At 45.4% G+C, this 21,005-nt stretch overlaps 1 protein-coding gene across 1 annotated transcript; it reads right to left on the reverse strand.

Annotated features, from left to right (window-relative positions):
• Window positions 1-145: 145 nt before the first annotated feature.
• NR1I3 (nuclear receptor subfamily 1 group I member 3) lies at window positions 146-18,973 on the reverse strand. The gene is given in 10 exon segments (XM_081968236.1): window positions 146-826; window positions 1,759-1,864; window positions 2,233-2,270; window positions 2,272-2,344; window positions 6,284-6,429; window positions 7,232-7,437; window positions 8,959-9,155; window positions 11,105-11,235; window positions 12,411-12,577; window positions 18,792-18,973. Coding segments are annotated over 9 exon segments (1,185 nt in total). The 5' UTR covers window positions 12,560-12,577; window positions 18,792-18,973; the 3' UTR covers window positions 146-687.
• Window positions 18,974-21,005: the final 2,032 nt, after the last annotated feature.

Consider the following 21,005-nt stretch of genomic DNA (forward strand, 5'->3'; position numbering starts at 1 on the left):
TGTATGGATACACAGATAGATGGATAGATAGATATGATAGACGATTCCATGGATGTATAGATAGATGAAAAGATAAATAAAAGAAAATATTCAATAAACCTGCAGGGAAAGCTTTTGAGTGAACTCACAAAAGATGAAAAACCAATCTGGAAAAATAAACCATGTTTTAATTTAATTAATTGCTACCATTAAAGTGCTATTGGGAGAGCAGGGAAGAGTCCATTTCCTCGTTGCGTTTCTTAAAATGAGCAAAATAGCATTTCCAAGAGAATCCTCTGCCTGCTGGAATTCAGTCCCCCGACTTAACGACCACAACGGAGCCCCAAATGTACGTTGCTAAGCGAGACGTCGGTTAAGTGAGTTTCGCCCCCTCGTGCGGCCTTTCTGGCCACCGTCGTTAAGTAAATCACTGCAGTGGTTGCTAATAACATGGAACACGGACGCTAAGTGAATCTAACTTCCCACCCCACCCCGCTTGGCTCTGCTGGTTAGAAGGTCACAAAAGGAGATCAACCGAAACCGGAACACCGCAGCCGTCATAAATATGAGCAGTTGAGGACGCCGTGACGGCCGTAAGTGTGAAACATGTTCCTTTTTCCTGTTTAGTGACTCGGAATGGTCACTAAACAAGCTGTTGTAAGTCGGGGGACAACCTGTATCTATTTGCAAAGCAGAGGTTTCCCCTTTTTAGCTGATAATTTCGGAGAGCAGGGGAGTCATGGACGAGAGATTTTGACAGTCGTCAATATGAAGGATCTGTCGGGTGTTTTCCACTTTTAACGTCCGAAGCTCGGTCAACAGAAGGAGAAGTTTGGCATAGAGAAACCTTAGGGGGAAAAAAAGAAGATTAAAAGACCCATCCATCCAGTTCGTTCCCTCTTCCTTCCTCCTTCTTCCCTCATTCCATGTAGTCCTCGACTTACGACGGTAACCGGGGCCAACGTTTCCAAGCCAGGCGGTGATGAAAGTAAATTTCTCCTCAGCAATTTAAGGGAATTGCCGCTGTCACGAAGCGAATCCGGTCGTTAAGTGAATCGGACTCCCCCCCCTCTTGAATTTGCTTGTGGGAAACTGTCAATGGAGGAAGCTGGATTCGTTTAATGACCATGTGGTTCACTTAACAACGGCAGCGGTTTGCTTAATATCTGAGGTAAAACGAGGCCGCAGAATCCGGCGTGACTCGCTTATCCACTGCCAGAAATTCTGGTGTCAATTGCGGCCGTAAATCGAGGACTATTTATAATAATTCAGGCATCCCTTTAAAAATATTTCACTTAAAGCCATCTTGACTTTGAGCCAGCATCCTTTAAGCGGGGCAGGCTTCAACTCCCAGAATCCCCCAGCCAGCCTGCTTTAAGAGGGGAGGACTTCAACTCCCAGAATCCCCCAGCCAGCCTGCTTTAAGAAGGGTGGTCTTCAACTCCCAGAATCCCCCAGCCAGCCTGCTTTAAGAGGGGAGGACTTCAACTCCCAGAATCCCCCAGCCAGCCTGCTTTAAGAGGGGAGGACTTCAACTCCCAAAATCCCCCAGCCAGCCTGCTTTAAGAGGGGAGGACTTCAACTCCCAGAATCCCCCAGCCAGCCTGCTTTAAGATGGGTGGACTTCAACTCCCAAAATCCCCCAGCCAGCATGCTTTAAGAGGGGAGGACTTCAACTCCCAGAATCCCCCAGCCAGCCTGCTTTAAGAAGGGTGGGCTTCAACTCCCAGAATCCCCCAGCCAGCATGCTTTAAGATGGATGGACTTGAAGATTCTTACCTGCCTTCCGGCCAGGGATGCCAGTGGTCGATATATTTCTTCAACGTCAGAGCAATCGTCTCCTGCGTCCGATCGATCTCCTCCCGTTGGGTCACGTCCATGTGATCTATGAAGGGAGAGGTTTTTGGGGGTGCGGAGGAAGAAGGGGGGGAGGCCTGGGAGGAGGGGGTGGTCCCCGAGGAAGCGAAACGGAGCAAAGGAAAAGAAATGGAAAGCTGAAGCCATCCTAGGCTCCTTAGGATTCAGGCTCAGAAGGTGAAAGCTTCAGAAGGGGCCTTGGGGGTCATCTAGTCCAACCCCCTGGTCAAGGCAGGGATCCAGTAGAATTATATATAGAATTTAAAAGACTGGAAGGGGCTTTAGAGGCCATCCAGTCCAACCCCTTGCATCCAGAGCAGGAACCCTAATCTCCCCTGAATGTTGGGCAGGTGGGATAGAGCCCCCTCGTGAACGGGGTGGGGGCGGGGGTCTCACCTGGGTAGAAGAGCACCAGGGCTTGCAATAAGACGTACTTCATGCAGCCTCAGTTTCCTCAAACTGATGTGGAATTTCAGCAGCGGCTCTAAATAGATCTGTTGAAATCCAGCTGGACGGGAAAGGAAGGAAGGAAGGAAGGAAGGAAGGAAGGGAGAGAAAGTGTGAGAAATAAAGAGAGAGGAAAGAGAGAAAGAGAGAGAGAGAAAGAAAGGGAGGGGAGAGAGAAAGTGAGAGAAAAAAGAAAGAGGGAAAGAGAGAGAGAGATGGAGACAGGGAGACAGAAGAGAGAGAAAGTGTGAGAGAGAGAAAGAGAAAAAAGAGAAAGAGAAGAAAGAAAGAAAAACAAAGAAAGAAAGGGAGATAGGAGAAAGTGAGAGAGAGAAAGAGAGAGAGAAAAGAAAGAAAAAGGGAGAAAGAGAGAGATAAAGAGAGCAAAGAAAGAAAGGGAGACAGGAGAGAGAGAAAGTGAGAGAGAGAGAGAAAGAAAGAGAGAAAGAAAGAAAGATAGAAGAAAGAGAGAGTGAGAGAGAAAAAGAAAAAGAAGGAAAGAAGGAAAGAAAGAAAGGGAGACAGGAGAGAGAGAAAGTGAGAGAGAGAAAGAAAGAGAGAGAGAGAAAAAGGAAGACAGGAGAAAGAGTGTGAGAGAGAAGAGAAAGAAAAAGAAAAAAGAAGGAAAGAGAAAGAAAGAAAGGGAGACAGGAGAGAGAGAGAGAGAGAAAGACAGGAGAAAGATAGTGTGAGAGAGAAGAAGAGAAAGAAAAAAGAAGGAAAGAAAGAAAGAAAGACAGAGGCAGGAAAGAGAGAAAGTGTTAGAGAGAAAAAGAAAGAAAGAAAGAAAAGCTGGGATCAGTGACTTGTGACATCCTAGAAGCCATCCTGGTATTTTCTCTCCTTCTTTGGATAAATACCCCTGTTTGCCCACAGGAGGGGGCTTTCACACAACCCAAGGCGACTCCAGTTTGACCCACTTGTGAAATACACACACAAACTGCCTTCCCAGCGGGAAATCTCCATAATCTCTTCTCCATCCTTGGCTCCATGGTGGTTTAATCTCTCCCCGAGATTAATTACAGTTTATTCTATCTATCTGGACTCCGTGAATACATAAATAAATACAAACTCACACACCAACCATCCAGATGTTCAGCCTCGTTTATCTGGCTCTTAATTAATCCAATGCTTTTAATATTAATCCCCCAGGGGGATCCCGAGGATGAGGGGGAGAGAATAGGAGGTCGCTTTCTGAAAGGGACGGATGAGACACCAGGTTTTGGAGAAAAAAAACCCTGTAGCCCCTCCAGAGATTGCCAAACTACAATTCCCAGCAGCCTCGTTGGTCGCGAAGGTTGGCAGTTCGGCGGTTCGAATCCCTCGCGCCGCGTAATGGAGCGAGCTCCCGTCACTTCTAAAAATCTAAAAATCTAAGAAAAAAAAAAATCTAAGAAATATATATATATATATATATATATATATATATATATATATATATATATATATATATATATATATATATATATATATATATATATATATATATATATATATATATATATATATATATATATAATATATATATATATACTTGTCCCAGCTTCCGCCAACCTAGCGGTTTGAAAACAGGTTAAAAAAACGCAAGTAGAAAAATAGGAACCACCTTTGGTGGGAAGGGAACAGCGTTCCGTGCGCCTTCGGCGTTGAGTCACGTCAGTCACATGACCATGGAGACGTCTTCGGACAGCGCTGGCTCTTCGGCTTTGAAACGGAGATGAGCACCACCCCCTAGAGCCAGGAACGACTAGCACATATGTGCGAGGGGAACTTTTGCCTTTATATATATCAAATTTCACCCCTTTTAATCCTTTGGGTAGATTAACCATTTAATCCTCTAAACCGTTCTTTTCTTGATCAGTTTTTCTCATCAATGGGAAACTAGAATGAAATATATTACATGTGGGTACAGCAGTTCTCGCCTTACGACCACAAGCAAGTCACTTTTTTTTCAGTGCCGTCATAACTTTGAGCAAATCATTGTACATCAAGGATTCTCCATCAAGGCCACCACCCTATTGGATAGCCAAAGCTTTGCCCAATTAGATACCCTCTCTGACCGGTCTGAATTAAACGAAAGCAGATTTCTCTATTTTAATTCATCGAGAATTAATTTCTCCATTCGCCAGAATAACGGAGTTGGAAGGGACCTTGTAGGTCATCTAGCTCAAACAGGAGACCCTACACCATTTCTGACCGAGGGCAGTCCAGTCTCTTCTTGAAAGCTTCCAGGGATGAAGCTCCCACAACTTCCAAAGGCAACTTCTGTTCCATCGGTTGATTGTTCTCACTGTCAGAAAATTCCTCCTTATTTCCAGGTTGAATCTCTCCTGGATCAGTTTCCATTCATTATTCCTTCTCTGGCCTTCGGGTGCCTCGGAGAATAGCTGGACCCCCTTCCTCCTCTCTGGGGAAGCCCCTCAAATACTGGAAGATGCTCTCCTGTCTCCTCTGGTCCTTCTCTTCCCTAGAGAAGCCATTCCCAGTTCCTGCAACTGTTCATCGTAGGTTTTAGCCTCCAATCCCCTAATCATCCTGGTTTCTCTTCTCTGCACTCTTTCTAGAGTCTCCATCTCTTTTTTATAGTGTGGTGACCAAAACAGGATGAAGGATTCTAGGTGTGGTCTTACTAGGGCTTTATGGAGTGGTGTTAGTACCCTACTAATCATTGCTGCAATCACTCAGCAATGGGGGCAGAGGGGCTCCTCCTAACGTGGCCACCAATCGTGGTTTGTTCGCTTCGTAGCTTGCTGGGTTTGCAAGCCCTCGGTTTGAACCACGAAACTCTTAACAAATAACGGTGCCAGACGAGGCGATGCCTTTTTTTATACTGCAGCGTATAAATTAATCATTGCCCTTGTTTTCTTCTGCAATCCATACGTGGCTTTAGAAAATGTGCCAGAGATTTAAATAGCGAGCGCGTTTCCGCATTACCGACCTATAAATTTAGAGATTAAACATTACGGGTGCACATGGGAGAATGGAGCGGGCTGGCGTCAGCCAAAATAATCACAATATTTATAATTTAGGATGGTTGATGGGCGCATTGGCTTGGCCCGGCCTTTGATCCGAGGGCTGGGAAACCTGGTCGATATAGTTTTATACAAGCTAGGTTTCTTGGGTATTTAAAAATGGCAGCGAATGATTTCTCGTATGTAATGAAATATGTATATGGTCTCGGCTGTTTGGTTCATCTTTCATGTCCAACTTCTTCTCGGTTTCATTTCCTTTCTCGGAAAAAAATAAAAATAGTTCCATCAACCATAAGTGGTTGTGTAGGTAGGGGGTGTTTCTCAACGTTTGGCAATTTTAAGAGGGGTGGACTTCGACTCCCAGAATTCCCCCAGCCAGCTTGGTTTAAACTCCCAGAATTCCCCAGCCTGCATGCTTTAAAAGGTGTGGACTTCAACTCTCAGCATTCCCTCAGCCAACTTGCTTTAAGATAGTGAACCAATTGGCAGAATTCTCCAATTGTCTATGCTTTAAGATGGGTGGACTTCATCTCCCAGAATCCCCCAGCCAGCATGCTTTAAGAGGGATGGACTTCAACTCCCAGAATCCCCAGCCAGCATGCTTTAAGAGGGATGGACGTCAACTCCCAGAATCCCCCAGCCAGCATGCTTTAAGAGGGATGGACTTCAACTCCCAGAATCCCCCAGCCAACATGCTTTAAGTGGGATGGACTTCAACTCCCAGAATCCCCCAGCCAACATGCTTTAAGATGGGTGGACTTCAGTTCCCAGAATTCCCTATCTTTAAGATGGGAGGACTTCCAGAACTCCCCAGCCAGCATGGTTTAAGACTTCAACTCCCAGAATTCCCTCGCATTCTGCTGGCTAGGGCATTCTGGGGGTTGAAGTCCACACAATCTTAATATTGATGTAAGGGGAAGGTGGAGGCAGCTCCTCCCTGTGTGCAGAAGTGTCTGGTGTGATGCATCACAATTGTGAACTCACAAGAGGGGCACCATGAATTCTCTTCCACACACACCCCGACCTACCCAGGGCGCCATCTTTGATGCTGTAGCAGTGGGGGCCGCACGTCCAAGTGTTCGTTTCCTCGTTGAATACCGTGTTGAACTGGATCTGGCAGATCTCCAGGGTGGCTCCTTTTAGAAGGGAGATCTGGTCATCCATGGGCAGATTTCTAAGGGAGGAAGACCGAGATTAGAAGCGGAGGTTGTGGGGATGCTCTTAAGAAGAGCCTACCAGAAGTTGGGAAACGGGCAGTTTCCGGATGAGTAGATAAAGAGATGGATTGAAGGGAAGGAAGGGAGGTTAGTAGATAAATAGATGGATTGAAGGGAAGGAAGGAAGGAAGGTAGATGAGTAGATAGATGGATTGAAGGGAAGGAAGGAAGGTGAGTAGATAAATAGATGGATTGAAGGGAAGGAAGGAAGGAAGGAAGGAAGGAAGGAAGGAAGGAAGGAAGGAAGGAAGGAAGGAAGGAAGGAAGATGAGTAGATAGATGGATTGAAGGGAAGGAAGGAAGGTTAGTAGATAAATAGATGGATTGAAGGGAAGGAAGGAAGGAAGGAAGGAAGATGAGTAGATAGATGGATTGAAGGGAAGGAAGGAAGATGAGTAGATAGATGGATTGAAGGGAAGGAAGGAAGGAAGGTGAGTAGATAAATAGATGGATTGAAGGGAAGGAAGGAAGAAAAGAAGGAGGAAGGATAGCAGAATAACAGAGTTGAAGGAGCTTTGGAGGTCTCTAGTCCAACCCCTTGTTCAACCAGGAAGCCCCATACTATTTCAGACAAATGACTGTCCAGTCTCTCCTTAAACAAACCTCCAGTGACATCTTCTAGTGGCAAGCCTTTCCATTGGTTCATTCTCCTCTCACCATTAGGAAGTTTCTCCTTCACTCCAAGATTGCTTCTCTCCTGGATTAGATTCAGGGAAGATGGAGATGGTCCATCCATCCTCACAACTCCTCCACACTCACCTAAAAGCTGGGATGGCCTTGGCGAACTGGATGATTTGCTGGATCATGAAGGTGCTGAGGTCGGCAAACAGGGGCAGGAGGGAGAAGACGTCAGGTAGGACCTCCTCAGGGTTGTCCTCGTGGGCGGACAGGAGATACAGAGAAGAGAAGGAAGCCTCCTGAGAACCTCGGATGTCCGGATTGTGGAGGCTGAGACGGACTGGCGGCTGCAGAGAGAAGCTGGGTCAGATGCCTTCACTGAGGATGCTGTGGATGAGACCTTCCCCCAGAGCTGGGACAACCCCATCCTGCCTTACAGGTAAGTCCTCGATATGATATTTTATTTTGGATTGCTTCATTTTGATATTCTAGTTTGGTATTTTTTATTCTATACTAGCCAGGAATATATAGTGGGGAAATGTCCGGACTAAACGTAATTTCTAATGTCGGATGTACAGTAGATGCCATTTTAGGGCAGTACAGTAGAAGCCATTTTAAGGCACAACAGGCTGTATCTTAACAGAACACACACCCCAAAGGGTGTTAGGGGTATCTTATCCCCATAGTATTTTTCTCCAGAGAATAAGTTATCTGTGTACCAAGTTTGTTTGAAATCGCTCGATGCGTTCCAGTGTTATGCTGGTACACACACACACACACACACACACACACACACACACACACACACACACACAGTTTTATATAGAGATATTATGATGTCTTCTTTTGCAGGATCCAATCTGAGGTCTTATCTGACGTTGATATTTTTGTACTCGATTTCATATTGATATTTTGCCTTTGGTTTTATTTTATTTGGGCATTTTTATTTTTATTTTATCATGGCATCGTATTTTGTTACGATTCTTTATTTTATTTTGAGGAGCGGTGCAGAGGCCCATAGGTGGAGCTCTCGCCTCACAATCGGCAGGCTGTGAGCTCGAGCCTAGGTAGGGGCAGATATTTCTCTCTCTCTGAGCACAATGAGAATATTATCTGCCGAACAAAACTCCGCACTGGCGACACGAAAGGCATCCGGCCAGTAAAAGCACTCTGCTCACTCTATTCAGTTGCCCAGGTTCTACCTTGCAAGGGATTATGGGGTCGTTAAATGATGATGTTTATTTCATTTTGACATTTTTTATTTGATGTGATTAATTTTATTTTGTATTATGGAAGGGCAATGCACAGATCACCGCTTCCCTCCTCGCTGTTCAGCACTGAACTAAACTCTCTAACCTTTAGGACTCACCACCATGACATCTAGAGATAGTCCTCGACTTACAACGGTTCATTTCGGGCCCCTTGGAAGTCACGACGGCCCCGAGAAAAGTGTATCTGGACCAAGTTTCACACTTACGGCCGTTGCAGCCTACTCACGATCCCCTAAACCAAATTCAGACAGGCCTTGGCAACTGGCATAGACTTACGACGGTTGCAGTGGTGGTGTGATCCCCTTTTGCGACCTTCTGGCCATGGGGAAGCCCGGATTCCCTGAGCAGCCGCATGGCTAACTTAACAAGGGTGGCGATTCGCTTAACAACCGTGGCCAGAAAGGGACTGACGTCACTTCGCCATAGAAATTTGGGGGTCTTTTGTGATCGTAAATCGAGGACTATCAGTATCAACGGGCCTGACTTTGGTTTCAACACCCCCGATCTGGGGCTGTCTTAAACCCCGACCGAAGAGAGCCTAACCCGGGTTAAGAGAGTTGTGTGAAGGGAGGAGATCGGTCCCCCTTAATGGCTCACTTGGTAGTGGTTGAACTGGGAGAAAGTGGAATCGAAGTGTTTCTTGTGCGCTTCAGTGAGCATCTCGATCAGGTGTTCCTGTTCAGGAGACAAGCCAGGATCCTCCGGGGGGTCGGCGGGGAGAATCGGGGGGCATTTCTGCATCTTTCGCTTACGCAGCGCTCGGCGGGCATCCAGGGCGTCTTCCGACATGATCACTGGCAAAATGGGGGGAGGAAAAAGACGATCGGGGGCTCGAATGCTGGTTTGCAAGTTGTCCCCGTCTCAGAGCCGTTCGTTTAGTGACAGATCGGGATTTACTGAAAAAGGTGGCTTAAGAGTGTCCTTGTCTTGCCTTCCTTTCTTTTCTGTTTCTCTTTTTGTTTCCCTCCTTCTTTTCTTTCTTCCTTCTGTACATCCCTCCTTCCGTGACATCCGTACTCTTCCTTCCGTCTTTCCTTCCTTCCCTCTCTAGTTTCCCCTTTGTTTCCGTCCTTCTTTTCTTCCTTCCTTCCCTCCCTTCTATCCATCTTCCTTCCTCCCTCCCTCCCTCTCTCCTTCCTTCTCTATTTCTCCCTTTGCTTCCCTCCTTCCTTCTGTCCTTCCTTCCCTCTCTAGTTCTCCCTTTGTCTCCCTCTTCTTCCTTCCTTCCATCCCTCCCTCCATTACATCCATCTTCCTCCCTCCCTCCTCCCTTCTCTATTTCTTCCTTTCCTTCCCTCCTTCTTTCTTTCCTTCCTTCCTTCTCTATTTCTCCCTTTGCTTTCTTCTTTCCTTCCTTCCTTCTCTATTTCTCCCTTTGCTTCCCTCCTTCCTTCCTTCTTTCCTTCCTTCCTTCTCTATTTCTCCCTTTGCTTTCTTCTTTCCTTCCTTCCTTCTCTATTTCTCCCTTTGCTTCCCTCCTTCCTTCCTTCTTTCCTTCCTTCCTTCTCTATTTCTCCCTTTGCTTGCTTCCTTTTTTCTTCCTTCGTTTCATCCCTCCTTCCATTTCATCCCTCTTCCTTCCTTCCTTTTCCCCTCCTTCCCTCCCTCCTTCCTTCCTTCCCTCCTTCTTTCTCTATTCTTCCCTTCCTCCCTCCCTCCCTTCTGCATCCCCAATTTTGCTCCTAAGTTGAGGACTGCCTGGACCGTAAACCCCCAGGCAGGTAGCAAGACCCTGACCCTATTTCTGCCTTCCATGCCAGCCCCCCCCCCTCCCGCCAGCAGCCTTTTCAATCCGAAGCCGATCTTAAGTTGGCTTTTCGTTTCTTTTTTAGCATGCTGGTTTCCAATTTTGCTCTTTTTTCCTGCTTGCAGAAAAGTTGGCCAGTCCCCTCCAGCTGGCCTTTTCTCAAATTACTCTGCCCTGCCAGTCTCTGCCCGGGTTTGGGGTGTGTGTGTGCTTCGAGCATCTCTCTTCGCCCCCTCACCCCAAATGGCTATTCAGAGGCCACCCTGGAGCCCCCCAGCCCTGGCATGTGATGCCAGCTGCTGCGCCTGCCAGCTGCTACCCTGCTTCGCAACCTGCCCAAAACTGGGATTGCGGGTCAGAAGGCGAAGCTGCAATGCATCAACCGCTCACTCGCCTGCAGTGGCTGCAGCTGCCATCATGCGCTTCGGGTTCCTGTCTCTCCCCCCCCCGCCCTCCCCATCTGTGCCCTGTGGGCTTGGGGGTGGGAGGGAAATCCAGCCTCCCCTCCCTGCCCGGATCCTGATTTCACCTCGATGGAATCAGTGGGAGCTCCAGAGAGCCTGTCTGGGAGTTTTGGGAGGGAAATCTCTTGTTTTTGTTTGAGGAAGGAGGGAAGGGAATGGGAAAGCAAGTGAAAACAGAAATGAGAAATTAAAAAAGAGAAAGGAAGAAGGGAGGAAAAGATAGAGGTGAAGGAAAGAAAGAGAGACAGAGAGAGGGAGAAAAGAGAGGGAGAAAAAGAAAGAAAGAAAGAAAGAAAGAAAGAAAGAAAGAAAGAAAGAAAGAAAGGGAAACGGGAAGGAAGGAAGGAAGGAAGGAAGGAAGGAAGGAAGGAAGGAAGGAAGGAAGGAAGGAAGGAAAAGATTGAGGTAAAGAACGACAGAGAGACAAAGAGAGAGAAGAGAGGGAGGAAAGAAAGAGAAGAGAAGAGAGGAAGAGAAGGAAGACAGACAGACAGACAGACAGAGGGACAGATCCTGGCCCCCTCCCACTTACTGTCCTTCCTCATGCCCACCGTGAGGCATTTCTTGTACCGACACGCCTGGCATTGTCTCCGCTTGGCTTTGGTGACGGGGCAGGTCTGAGTAAAGGGGCAAGTGAACTGGATGCCCTTCAGCACCGTCCTCCTGCAAGGCAAGGGGAAGAAGCTTGAGCTGGAGTCATGAGGGCTAGAAACCTGTGCTTTCGCCTGCCTCAGGCCAGAACCACGAGGACTAGAATCCGAGCTTGCTTTTAGATGATGAAGAGAGGAGATGAGTTCGCAGTTCGGTTGGGAAAATAATCAAGATTTTCTTTTAAAAGACCAAAAGCCTTAAGACTGGGTTGATGGTTTATGGATTTGGGGATTAAAAAGGATCCTTCCTTCCTTCTTTCCTTCCTTCCTTCCTTCCTTCCTTCCCCTTCCCTTTCCTCCCTCCCTCCCACCAATCTTCTTTCTTTCTTTTCTTCCTCCCTCCCTCCCTCCCTCCTTTCTTCCTTCCCTTCCCTCCCTCCCACCAATCTTCTTTCTTTTCCTTCCTCCCTCCCTCCTTCCTTCCTTTTTTTCCATTTTGATCCTCCCTCCCTCCCTTATTTCTTCCCTCCCTCGCTCCAACCTTCTTTCTTTTTCTTTCTTTTTCCCTTTATTCCTTTATTCCTTCCTCCTCTCCCCCTTCTCTCCCCTCCCCTTCCTTCCTTCCTTCCATCCTTCCCTCCCTCCCTCCGACTTTCTTTCTTTTCTTCCTTCCTCCTTCATTCCCTCCCTCCAACTTTCTTTCTTTCCTTCCTTCCTCCCACCTTCTTTCCTTCCTTTGTTCCTTCCTTCTTTCTATCCTCCCTCCCCTTTCTTTCTTTCCTTCCTTCCTTCCATTCTTCCTCCTTCCTACCGCCCACCCTCTTTCCTTTGTTACTTTATTCCTTCCTTCTCTCTCTCCCTCCCCTTTCCTTCCTTCCTCCCTTCTTCCTTCCATCCTTCTTCCCTTCCTCCCTCCCTCCTCCCTCCCTCCCACCTCCCTTCTCTCCCTCCCTCCTCTCCCTTCCTTCCTTCGCTGCTTCACTTTTCTTTCTTTCCTCCATTCTTCTTTTTTTTCCTTTTCATTCTTCCCCGCGTTTCTGGCACAGTCTTGATTTCCGGCAAAGCACCTAAGAGTGGGGTGGGTGGGAAGGAGGAAGGCCTCTTTTCCCTTCTTGGGTCCCTAACCTCTGCTGAGAGAACGCCTGGCTTGAAATAAGCAGCCTCCGCAAGGCTCTAGTCCTCATGGTTGAGGCTGAGAGAAAGAGAGAGAGAGGAAGAGGAAGAGAAGCCGAAGGCCTCCATGCGTACCGGAAGAACCCTTTGCAGCCTTCACAGGTCATGGCGTGGAAGTGGTAGCCGCTGGCTCGGTCTCCGCACACGGCACAGGTCTTCTCCTCCCCTTCTGGGTCAGCCTCACTCCAGAGATTCCTGCCTTCGCCATCCGAGGAATTCTCCATGGTGCCAGGGCCGGTTCCCTAAGGGAAATGCCAGAGTCTCATCTGCCTTCTTTCTTGATGGTTTTAAGGGATTTGCTGGTTGGGTGAGGAAGAGGCCGGCCGGGGCTGCTGTGTTTCCCCCACACACACAACAACCCAGCGAGGTAGGCTGGCCGAGAGGAAACGACTAACTCACCGCTTCTCTGACTAAAGCGGATCTTGAAGCCAGTTTTCCTCAGTCTTGATCTTGGGATCTTTTATCATTGCGCCATCCTGTCTTTTGAAGGTTATTATAATTACGTTCTATTACATTACATTAGTACTATATTATTATATTAATTATATTATACTATACTATATTATTCTATTCTGTTCTGTTCTCTTCTATTCCTATTTTATTCTATTCTCTCTCTTATTTTTTCTTCTATTCCTATTTTGTTCTCTTCTTCTCTTCTATTCGTATTTTATTCTATTCTCTCCTATTCTCTCCTATTTTTTCTTCTCTTCTATTTCTATTTTATTCTATTCTATCTCCTCTTCTATTTTCTCTTCTCTTCTCTTCCTATTTTATTCTATTCTATTTTTTCTTCTCTTCTATTCCTATTTTATTCTATTCTCTCTTCTATTTTTTCTTCTATTCCTGTTTTATTCTATTCTCTCCTATTTTTTCTACTCTTCTATTTCTATTTTATTCTATTCTCTCTTCTATTTTTTCTTCTCTTCTATTCCTATTTTATACTATTCTATTTTTTCTTCTCTTCTGTTCCTATTTTATACTATTCTATTTTTCTTCTCTTCTCTTCCTATTTTATTCTATTCTCTCTTCTATTTTTTCTTCTATTCCTGTTTTATTCTATTCTCTCCTATTTTTTCTACTCTTCTATTTCTATTTTATTCTATTCTCTCTTCTATTTTTTCTTCTCTTCTATTCCTATTTTATACTATTCTATTTTTTCTTCTCTTCTCTTCCTATTTTATACTATTCTATTTTTTCTTCTCTTCTCTTCCTATTTTATTCTATTCTCTCTTCTATTTTTTCTTCTCTTTTATTCCTATTTTATTCTATTCTCTCTTCTATTTTTTCGTCTCTTCTCTTCTATTCCTATTTTGTTCTCTTCTCTATTCTGTTCTCTTCTTTCCTTCTCTTCCTATTTTATTCTATTCTATTCTCTCTTCAATTCTATGCTCTATTTTTTCTTCTCTTCTCTCCTTTTCCTATTTTATTCTGTTCTATTCTCTCTTCTCTCTTCTATTTTCTCTTCTCTGTTCTGTCCTGTCCTGTCCTATCCTTATCCCATCCCTATTCTATTCTACTCTACTTTCATGCCATTCTATTCCATACTGAATATTAATTTGATTTACACGGTCACCCATCTCATCTAAGCGAACCTGGGTGGCTCATCACCAGTCCGAAGATGGAAAAATCCCAGTTCCACCACCACCAAAACTTTACCAAGATCCGACACGCACTCTGGGTTAATCCTTGCTTAGCCAAACCTACTTCCTGCCCCTCTTTCCACATTAGATACATGTTAGGTCCCTCACAAGCCGTCTACCAACTCCAAGAGAGGCTGGCAGAAAAACGCTTAGATAAAAAGGAAGCCAGAACAAAAAGTACCGAAGGGTGAACTCCCCAACCTTGTTATATAGCCAAGCCGAGTGTGCAAAGTGCTGTGCTTTAAGGCTGTTAGCACCTGGGCAAATGTCATGTTCAACTCCTCCTTTTGATTGCTCATTCGTGGGCGTGTAAAAGCACAAGAGTTATGCAACCTGGCAGGGAAGAAAAACACCAAAGCAAAGGTTGGTGGAGACAGAAGAAAGAAAGAAAGAAAGAAAGAAAGAAAGAAAGAAAGAAAGAAAGAAAGAAAGAAAGAAAGAAAGAAAGAAAGAAAGAAAGAAGAAAGAAGAAAGAAAGGCAAAGAAAGGCAGAAAGGCAGACAGACAGAAAAAAAGAAGAAAAAGAAAAGAAAGAGACAGGAAACAGAGAGAAAATGTGTGTGAGAGAAAGAGAGAAAGAAAGAAAGAAAAGAGGGAAGGAAGGGAAAGAAAGAAAGACAGAAAGGAGAGAGAAAATGTGTGTGTGAAAGAGAGAGAGAGAAAAGGAGAGAGAAAGAAAGGGAGTGAGGGGGGGAAGGAGAAAGGAAGGAAAGAAGAAAGAAAGAGACAGACAAAGGAGAGAGAGAAACATAGAGGGAGACACACATTGAGAAAAAGAGAAAGAAATAGAGAGAAAAAGAGAGAGGAAGAGACAAAGAAACAGCGTAAGAGAGACATAGAAACAGAGAGAATGAGAAAGAAAGAAAAAAGAGAGAAAGAAAGAGAGAGGAAGGAACAAAGGAAGAGAAAGATAAGAAAAAAAGGAAAGAAAAAAGGGAAGGAAGAGAAAGATAAGAAAGAAAGAAAGAAAGAAAGAAAGAAAGAAAGAAAAGAGAGAGACAGAAAAAACCAGAAATATTTTAGTGCCACTTTTTCTAACCACGTTTCTTTTTCAGTGGTATTTCATTGGACACTACATACATCAGTAGGCTGCAGCTGTAGCTGATACCTTTTAAAAAATATTATTATTATTATTATTATTATTATTATTATTATTATTATTATTATTATTATTATTATTATCTGGAAAAAAGTACTTTTTACCACCCTGGACGCCCCCCGTTCCCCTAGAAAAGAAAGAGAAAAGAAATGTCTCTTTGATCGAAAGAAAATGAGGGCAAGGATGATAATGACCGGAAGGGAATTTTGTCAATGTCATCATTATGACGGCATTGACAAAATTCCCCTTCGGTCAATTGCGAAAGCAGCTTTCCCAGGAACAGATCATACCTAGCCACAATCACGCTTAACGCCTTCCAACAGCCACATCTGCCTATCGCTGGGAAGGCCAAACCCAGTCTGATGGCGCGACGAACCACAATGATCATTGAACCATCAGCCGGCATTGACCGAAATCCCCATCGGTCAATTGCGGAAGGCAGCTTTGCTCGGAAAAGCTGAAATCCGGCAATGTTACTTTTCATATGGAAACATCTGTCTCTCGCGGGGTCCTTGGGAAAGACTCGGTGGGTGGAATAAAGGGCCATTAAAAAAAAAAAGAAAACCAATCACAACAACTCTGGCGCTTGCCTTATCCATGTTTTCATCGGCGGATTACAAAAAGGGCGTGTTGAATCGATCTACACAGTGGATTGCGACATCGGAGATTCTTGGAAACCAAGCGATGCGCACGAAGGGCAGCTAAAGAATTGTCAGCTGTGATTTCACATGGTTGCATCAGACGACAACCCATTGTGCTAATGGATGTGTTATATAAGCAGTCCTCGATTTATGACACTCACGGGAGGACAGAATTTCCGCGGCTAAGCAAGACGTTGGTCGAAGGGAATGGGGTCACCTTCCTGGCCACGGTCATTAAGCGGATCACCGCCATTGTGAAGTTAGGCAGTTAGGTCGCCAGAGGGGATCGCATGACCCCCTCCTGGGATTTCGGCGAGCGTCATAAATACGAGTCAGTTGCCAAGTGTTTTTTCCATTTGGATCAGGTGAGCGTGGGGCTGTTGCGAAGTGAGAGCGAAAAAAACGGTCGTAAGTTGCTTTTTGGGGAGTGCCGTTGTAACTTTGAATGGTCGCTAAACGAACTGCCGTATGGTGAGGACTACCTGTACATCACAAACGACAAAGACCAGGAAATCCTTCGACTTACGATAGTTCATTTAATGAACATTCGGCACTAAAAAAAGTGACTTACAACCGTGTTTCACACTTACAACCTTTCCAGTATCCTCATGAACAGGTGATTAAGTTTGGCAGCTGGTTTCTATTTATGACCGTTGCTGCGTCCTCAGATCACTTGATTTCCCCTTTTATGATCATCTGAGGAGCAAATTCTAGGGGAAGGCCACATTCACTTAACAACCAGGTGACTACATTAACGTCATTGATTCACTGAACCACAAAATGGGGTGCGACCCACTTCACAAATGCCTCGCTTAGTCACAGAAAGTTTGGACGGTCGTAAGCCGAGGGCTAATTGAGCCCCAAAGTTTGATTTTGACCAGAAAAATAATGGTGTTTTAGGGCTCAGTGGCTAAGATGCTGAGCTTGTCGATCAGAAAGGTCGGCAGTTTGGCAGTTCGAATCCCCAGCGCCGCATAACAGAGTGAGCTTCCGTGACTTGTCCCAGCTTCTGCCAACCTAGCAGTTCAAAAGCACATAAAAAGCCCATCGCCAATCCTTCCCCCACCTCCCGCCAAGAAGTAGCAGGTGTTGAAGCTACAGGAACCTTGTGGGTGGGTGGGGAGAGTGATCATGCAATATTGAAATCATTCAGCATTATGCAAGCACAAGCAATAGAACGAAGTCAAACTAGAGTCCTGGACTTTAAGAGAGCTCATTTCAATAAACTTAAAAGAGAGAGCTTGGAAAGGATTCCATGGTTGAGAGGAAAACAACACAAGAAGCTTGGGAAATTTTTGAAAAATCAGATTATAAAAGCCCAGTCTAGTACAATACCAAGGAAGAAGAAAAACAACAGCTCTCAAAGCTCTCCAATCCAGCAAGGCTGCCTAAAGAACACTCTGACAAATTGAAAGACAAACAAAGGGCAAGTATAAAAAGTGGAATATCGGAATATCAGCAATAGCCCGAGCCTGCAAAGATGAAGTGAGGAAAGCTAAGGCTCGTCATGAATTTACGGATTACCATTTGTCTGAAACGGGATAGGGTTTCCTGCCTAATCAGGCAGGTTGGACTAGAAGACGTCCGAGGTCCTTTCCAACTCTACTATTCTATGTTCTGAATTCTAATTCAATCCAGAAATTCTGATCGATGTTTGGCCCCAGATGTGAAATCTAGCATAGATCTGGCTTGTTTTCTCCAGCCACCCGTAGATTGTTGTGGGACAGGGAGATCCTTTCTGTTGATTCACCTTGGCTTCCCTTACCTGCTTGATCCGCGGCGCCTAAGACACACCTTGGTGTGAGGTTCTTGGTCTTCCCAACACCTGACAACCCTCCTGGTTATTTTCTCCCACAGATTTGGAGATCTCCGAAGTTGTGTGTGTGTGTGTGTGTGTGGAAAGAGATCCCGACTAATTTTCTTTTGATAAGGGAGGATACAGTTGTACTTTGAACCCCTGAGCCAGCGTGAGAGAAAGGTGCCAGCTGGCCCATGGGTGAAGTTTGGCAGGAAGGGAAGGGAAAGGAACCCAGCCGGAGAGGTGAAAAAGAGGGCTGGAGTTCGCCCGAACCCAACGGCCCAAGTGGCATGTCCTCGACTTACGACCATTTGTTTCAAGTGACAATGGCACTGGAAGAACAGATTCCTCGGCTTAATGACAGTTCATTCGCAAGCCGGTTGTAAGTGGAGGTTTAACTGTGGTTCATTTTTGTACTGAATCAATAAAATAGTGTGAAAACTAAAGGATTTTCTGTCTCTTTAACTCTTTCTTTCTTTCTCTCTCTCTGTCTCTCTTTCTCTCCATCTGTCTGCTGTCTGTCTGTCTGTCTATATCTTCTCTCTCTATCCTCTCTATATCTATCTCTTCTATTTATATTTATCTCTCTGTTCGCTATTTATGTCTGTCTCTCTGCTCTCTCTCACTTTCTCTTTGTCTGTCTATCTATCTATCTATCTATCTATCTATCTATCTATCTATCTATCTATAGATAGATAGATATCTATCTCTTCTATTTATATCTATCTTTCTGCTCTCTATTTATGTCTGTCTGTCTGTCTATCTCTTCTGTCTCTCTCTATCCTCTCTCTCTATTTATATCTATCTATTCTCTCCCTGTCTCTCTCTCCGTCTATCTATCTATCTATCTATCTATCTATCTATCTATCTATCTATCTAAATAGATATCTTCTATCTATCTTTATCTATCCTATCCTATCTATCTATGTTTGTCTCTCTGTCTCTCTATAAATCTATCTATCTATCTATCTATCTATCTATCTATCTATCTATCTATCTCTATTTATCATCTTCTCTAGCTATCTTTCTCTATATATCTTTTCTCTCTATCTATCCTCTCTATGTCTATGTATATATCTTCTATTTCTCTCTCTCTCTATTTATAGCTGTCTGTCTGTCTCTCTGTCTGTCTATTCTCTCTCTCTCTATCCTCTCTCTCTATTTATATCTATCTCCTCTCTCTCTCCCTCTCCCTCTCTCTCACACACACACACAATCACAAACACACCAACACCAGAGGCAAGTTGACACCCAGTGTTTTTATTCCCACCGACTTACCTCTCACCGGGATGCCTGAAGCAACATTTTCGTAGCCGGTTGGGCGGTTTGCCGGGTGCCCCACTTCAGTTCTGGGGCCAAACTCCCGTTTAGCCCAAAGACAAGCGGCTAAATTTGGGGAGTCCGTTTTGCAACTCCCGGGGACCCCCCATGGCTTCCCAGGCTCAGGAGCGGGTACTCATGAGACTCGCTGGGCCCGGAGTGCCGCGAATGGTTCTTGCAATCCTTCCGGAATGAAGTTAAACGGGTTTGACTCCTGACAGGCGAACGAGAAAACTCACAAACTCACAGTTGGATCGACTCCCGAGTTGTTGACGAATCTGGACACGGACTAGTCCTCGAGCTACGACCACGAGCAACGCCCGACTTTACGTGGCTCGGTGAAAACGTCCGTTTTATGTCAGGTTTTGCCCCTTTTTATGGCCTTTCTTGCCCACCGTTGTTAAGTGAATCACTGCAGCCATTAAGGTGGTAACACAGTTGCTAAGTGAATCTGGTTTCCTCATGGACTTCATGCGACCCCGGGACACTGCGACCGTCATAAATACGAGTCAATTGCCAAGCCTCTGAATTTTGATCACAGAGGGGATGCTGCAACGGTCGTAAATGTGAAAGACGGTCGTAAGTCGCTTTTTCCCGTGCCATCGTAACTTTGAACGGCCACTAAATGAACTGCATTGTCATTTGTTTGTTTGCCCGCTCCCCACAAGGTGGCTCTTAGCAACTTACAAGATTGAGGGTTAAAGTTTGGATGCCACTCACTTAACGACGGGAAGTTCTCATCTCAACGGCGGTCGCAAGTCAAGGACCACTTACAGAAAACCATCCCCCAAACATTTCCCAAACCGACTTCATGGCTTCTACCGCGGAGGAAATCTTTCCCCGGATTAGCAAAAAACACAAGTTACAATCCCTCTTTCCTCCCACCCTGTTGGATCCAGGATCCGTCTTAATCGTGGTTTGTTGACGAAGGATAGCAGCCTGTTGTCGGAGCAGCTGAGCATCAGTTGGGGAAAAAAGCCCCCTTCAAACTCCCTCGCCCCTAAAATGACAAACGGAATAAGCCAGGGTTTTCAGCCGAGGGGAGGGGGGAAAAAAGAAGATTTAAACAAACCAAGAATTAACAAACAGATAACCAAAGGCAGTTTCACATTGCGGTTTGCTACCGAAGAGAAGGGAGGAAAAAATAGAATATAAATTGCCCAGTGCTGGCGTTTGCCGGGCCCTGCAGTCTTATTGTGTATTTTTTGATGAAATCGAAGTTGATCTTTCCACTTTGATTAATGATTTCGTGTTTGGGCCCCAAGATATCTGGGGTTTTAGGGGAGATTTAAAAAAAAAAAAACCACAGCGAAGAGCGGCAGGATTTTCCCATGTCTTAACCTGCTCCCTGTTCCTCTTCCCCCCCTCCGGCTAGGCTGTGCCACATGAATCTTGATCTTCTGCTGTTCGCGGCTTTAAATTAAACATGATGGGAAAAATTGAGCAGAGAGGGCGAAAGCAGACGAGGCGGCACGAGGTTTTAATCGGGTTTAAATGGACTCGGAGAAGGGGAATGGAGACGCGTCCTGGGTGCAACAAAGGACAGGAGGCACCTTGTAAAATACGGTTGTTTGATTTAATAGAATAACCGAGGAAAGGGAAGGAGAGAGAGAGAGAGAGAAAGAAAAAGAGAGAGAGAAAGAAAGAAAGAAAGAAAGAAAGAAAGAAAGAAAGAAAGAAAGAAAGAAAGAAAGAGACGGGAGGGAGGGTGGGAGAGAAGAAGGAAGGAGGGAGAGGGGATTCTGGGAGTTGAAGTCCACCCCTCTTAAAACAAGCTGGCTGGGGGATTCTGGGAGTTGGAGTCCATCCCTCTTAAAACAAGCTGGCTGGGGGATTCTGGGAGTTGGAGTCCATCCATCTCAAAGCAGGCTGGCTGGGGGATTCTGGGAGTTGAAGTCCACCCATCTTCAAGCATCCTGGCTGGGGATTCTCGGAGCTGGAGTCCACCCATCTTAAAGCAGGCTGGCTGGGGGATTCTGGGAGTTGAAGCCCACCCATCTCAATGCATGTTGGCTGGGGAATTCTGGGGGTTGAAGTCCACCCACTTGAAACTTGCCAGTGTCCTTGTAAACACACAATTTATGCCCCTTCTCTATAAATCCTGTTGGCTACCACCTCGCCCCTTAAATTCTTGCCTCCCATTTTTTTGCAGCTGTGACTTCCGAGGTCTGT

This window comes from Natrix helvetica (assembly GCF_964273705.1).
Source record: "Natrix helvetica genome assembly, chromosome: 16".
Classification (NCBI taxonomy): Eukaryota; Metazoa; Chordata; class Lepidosauria; order Squamata; family Natricidae; genus Natrix; species Natrix helvetica.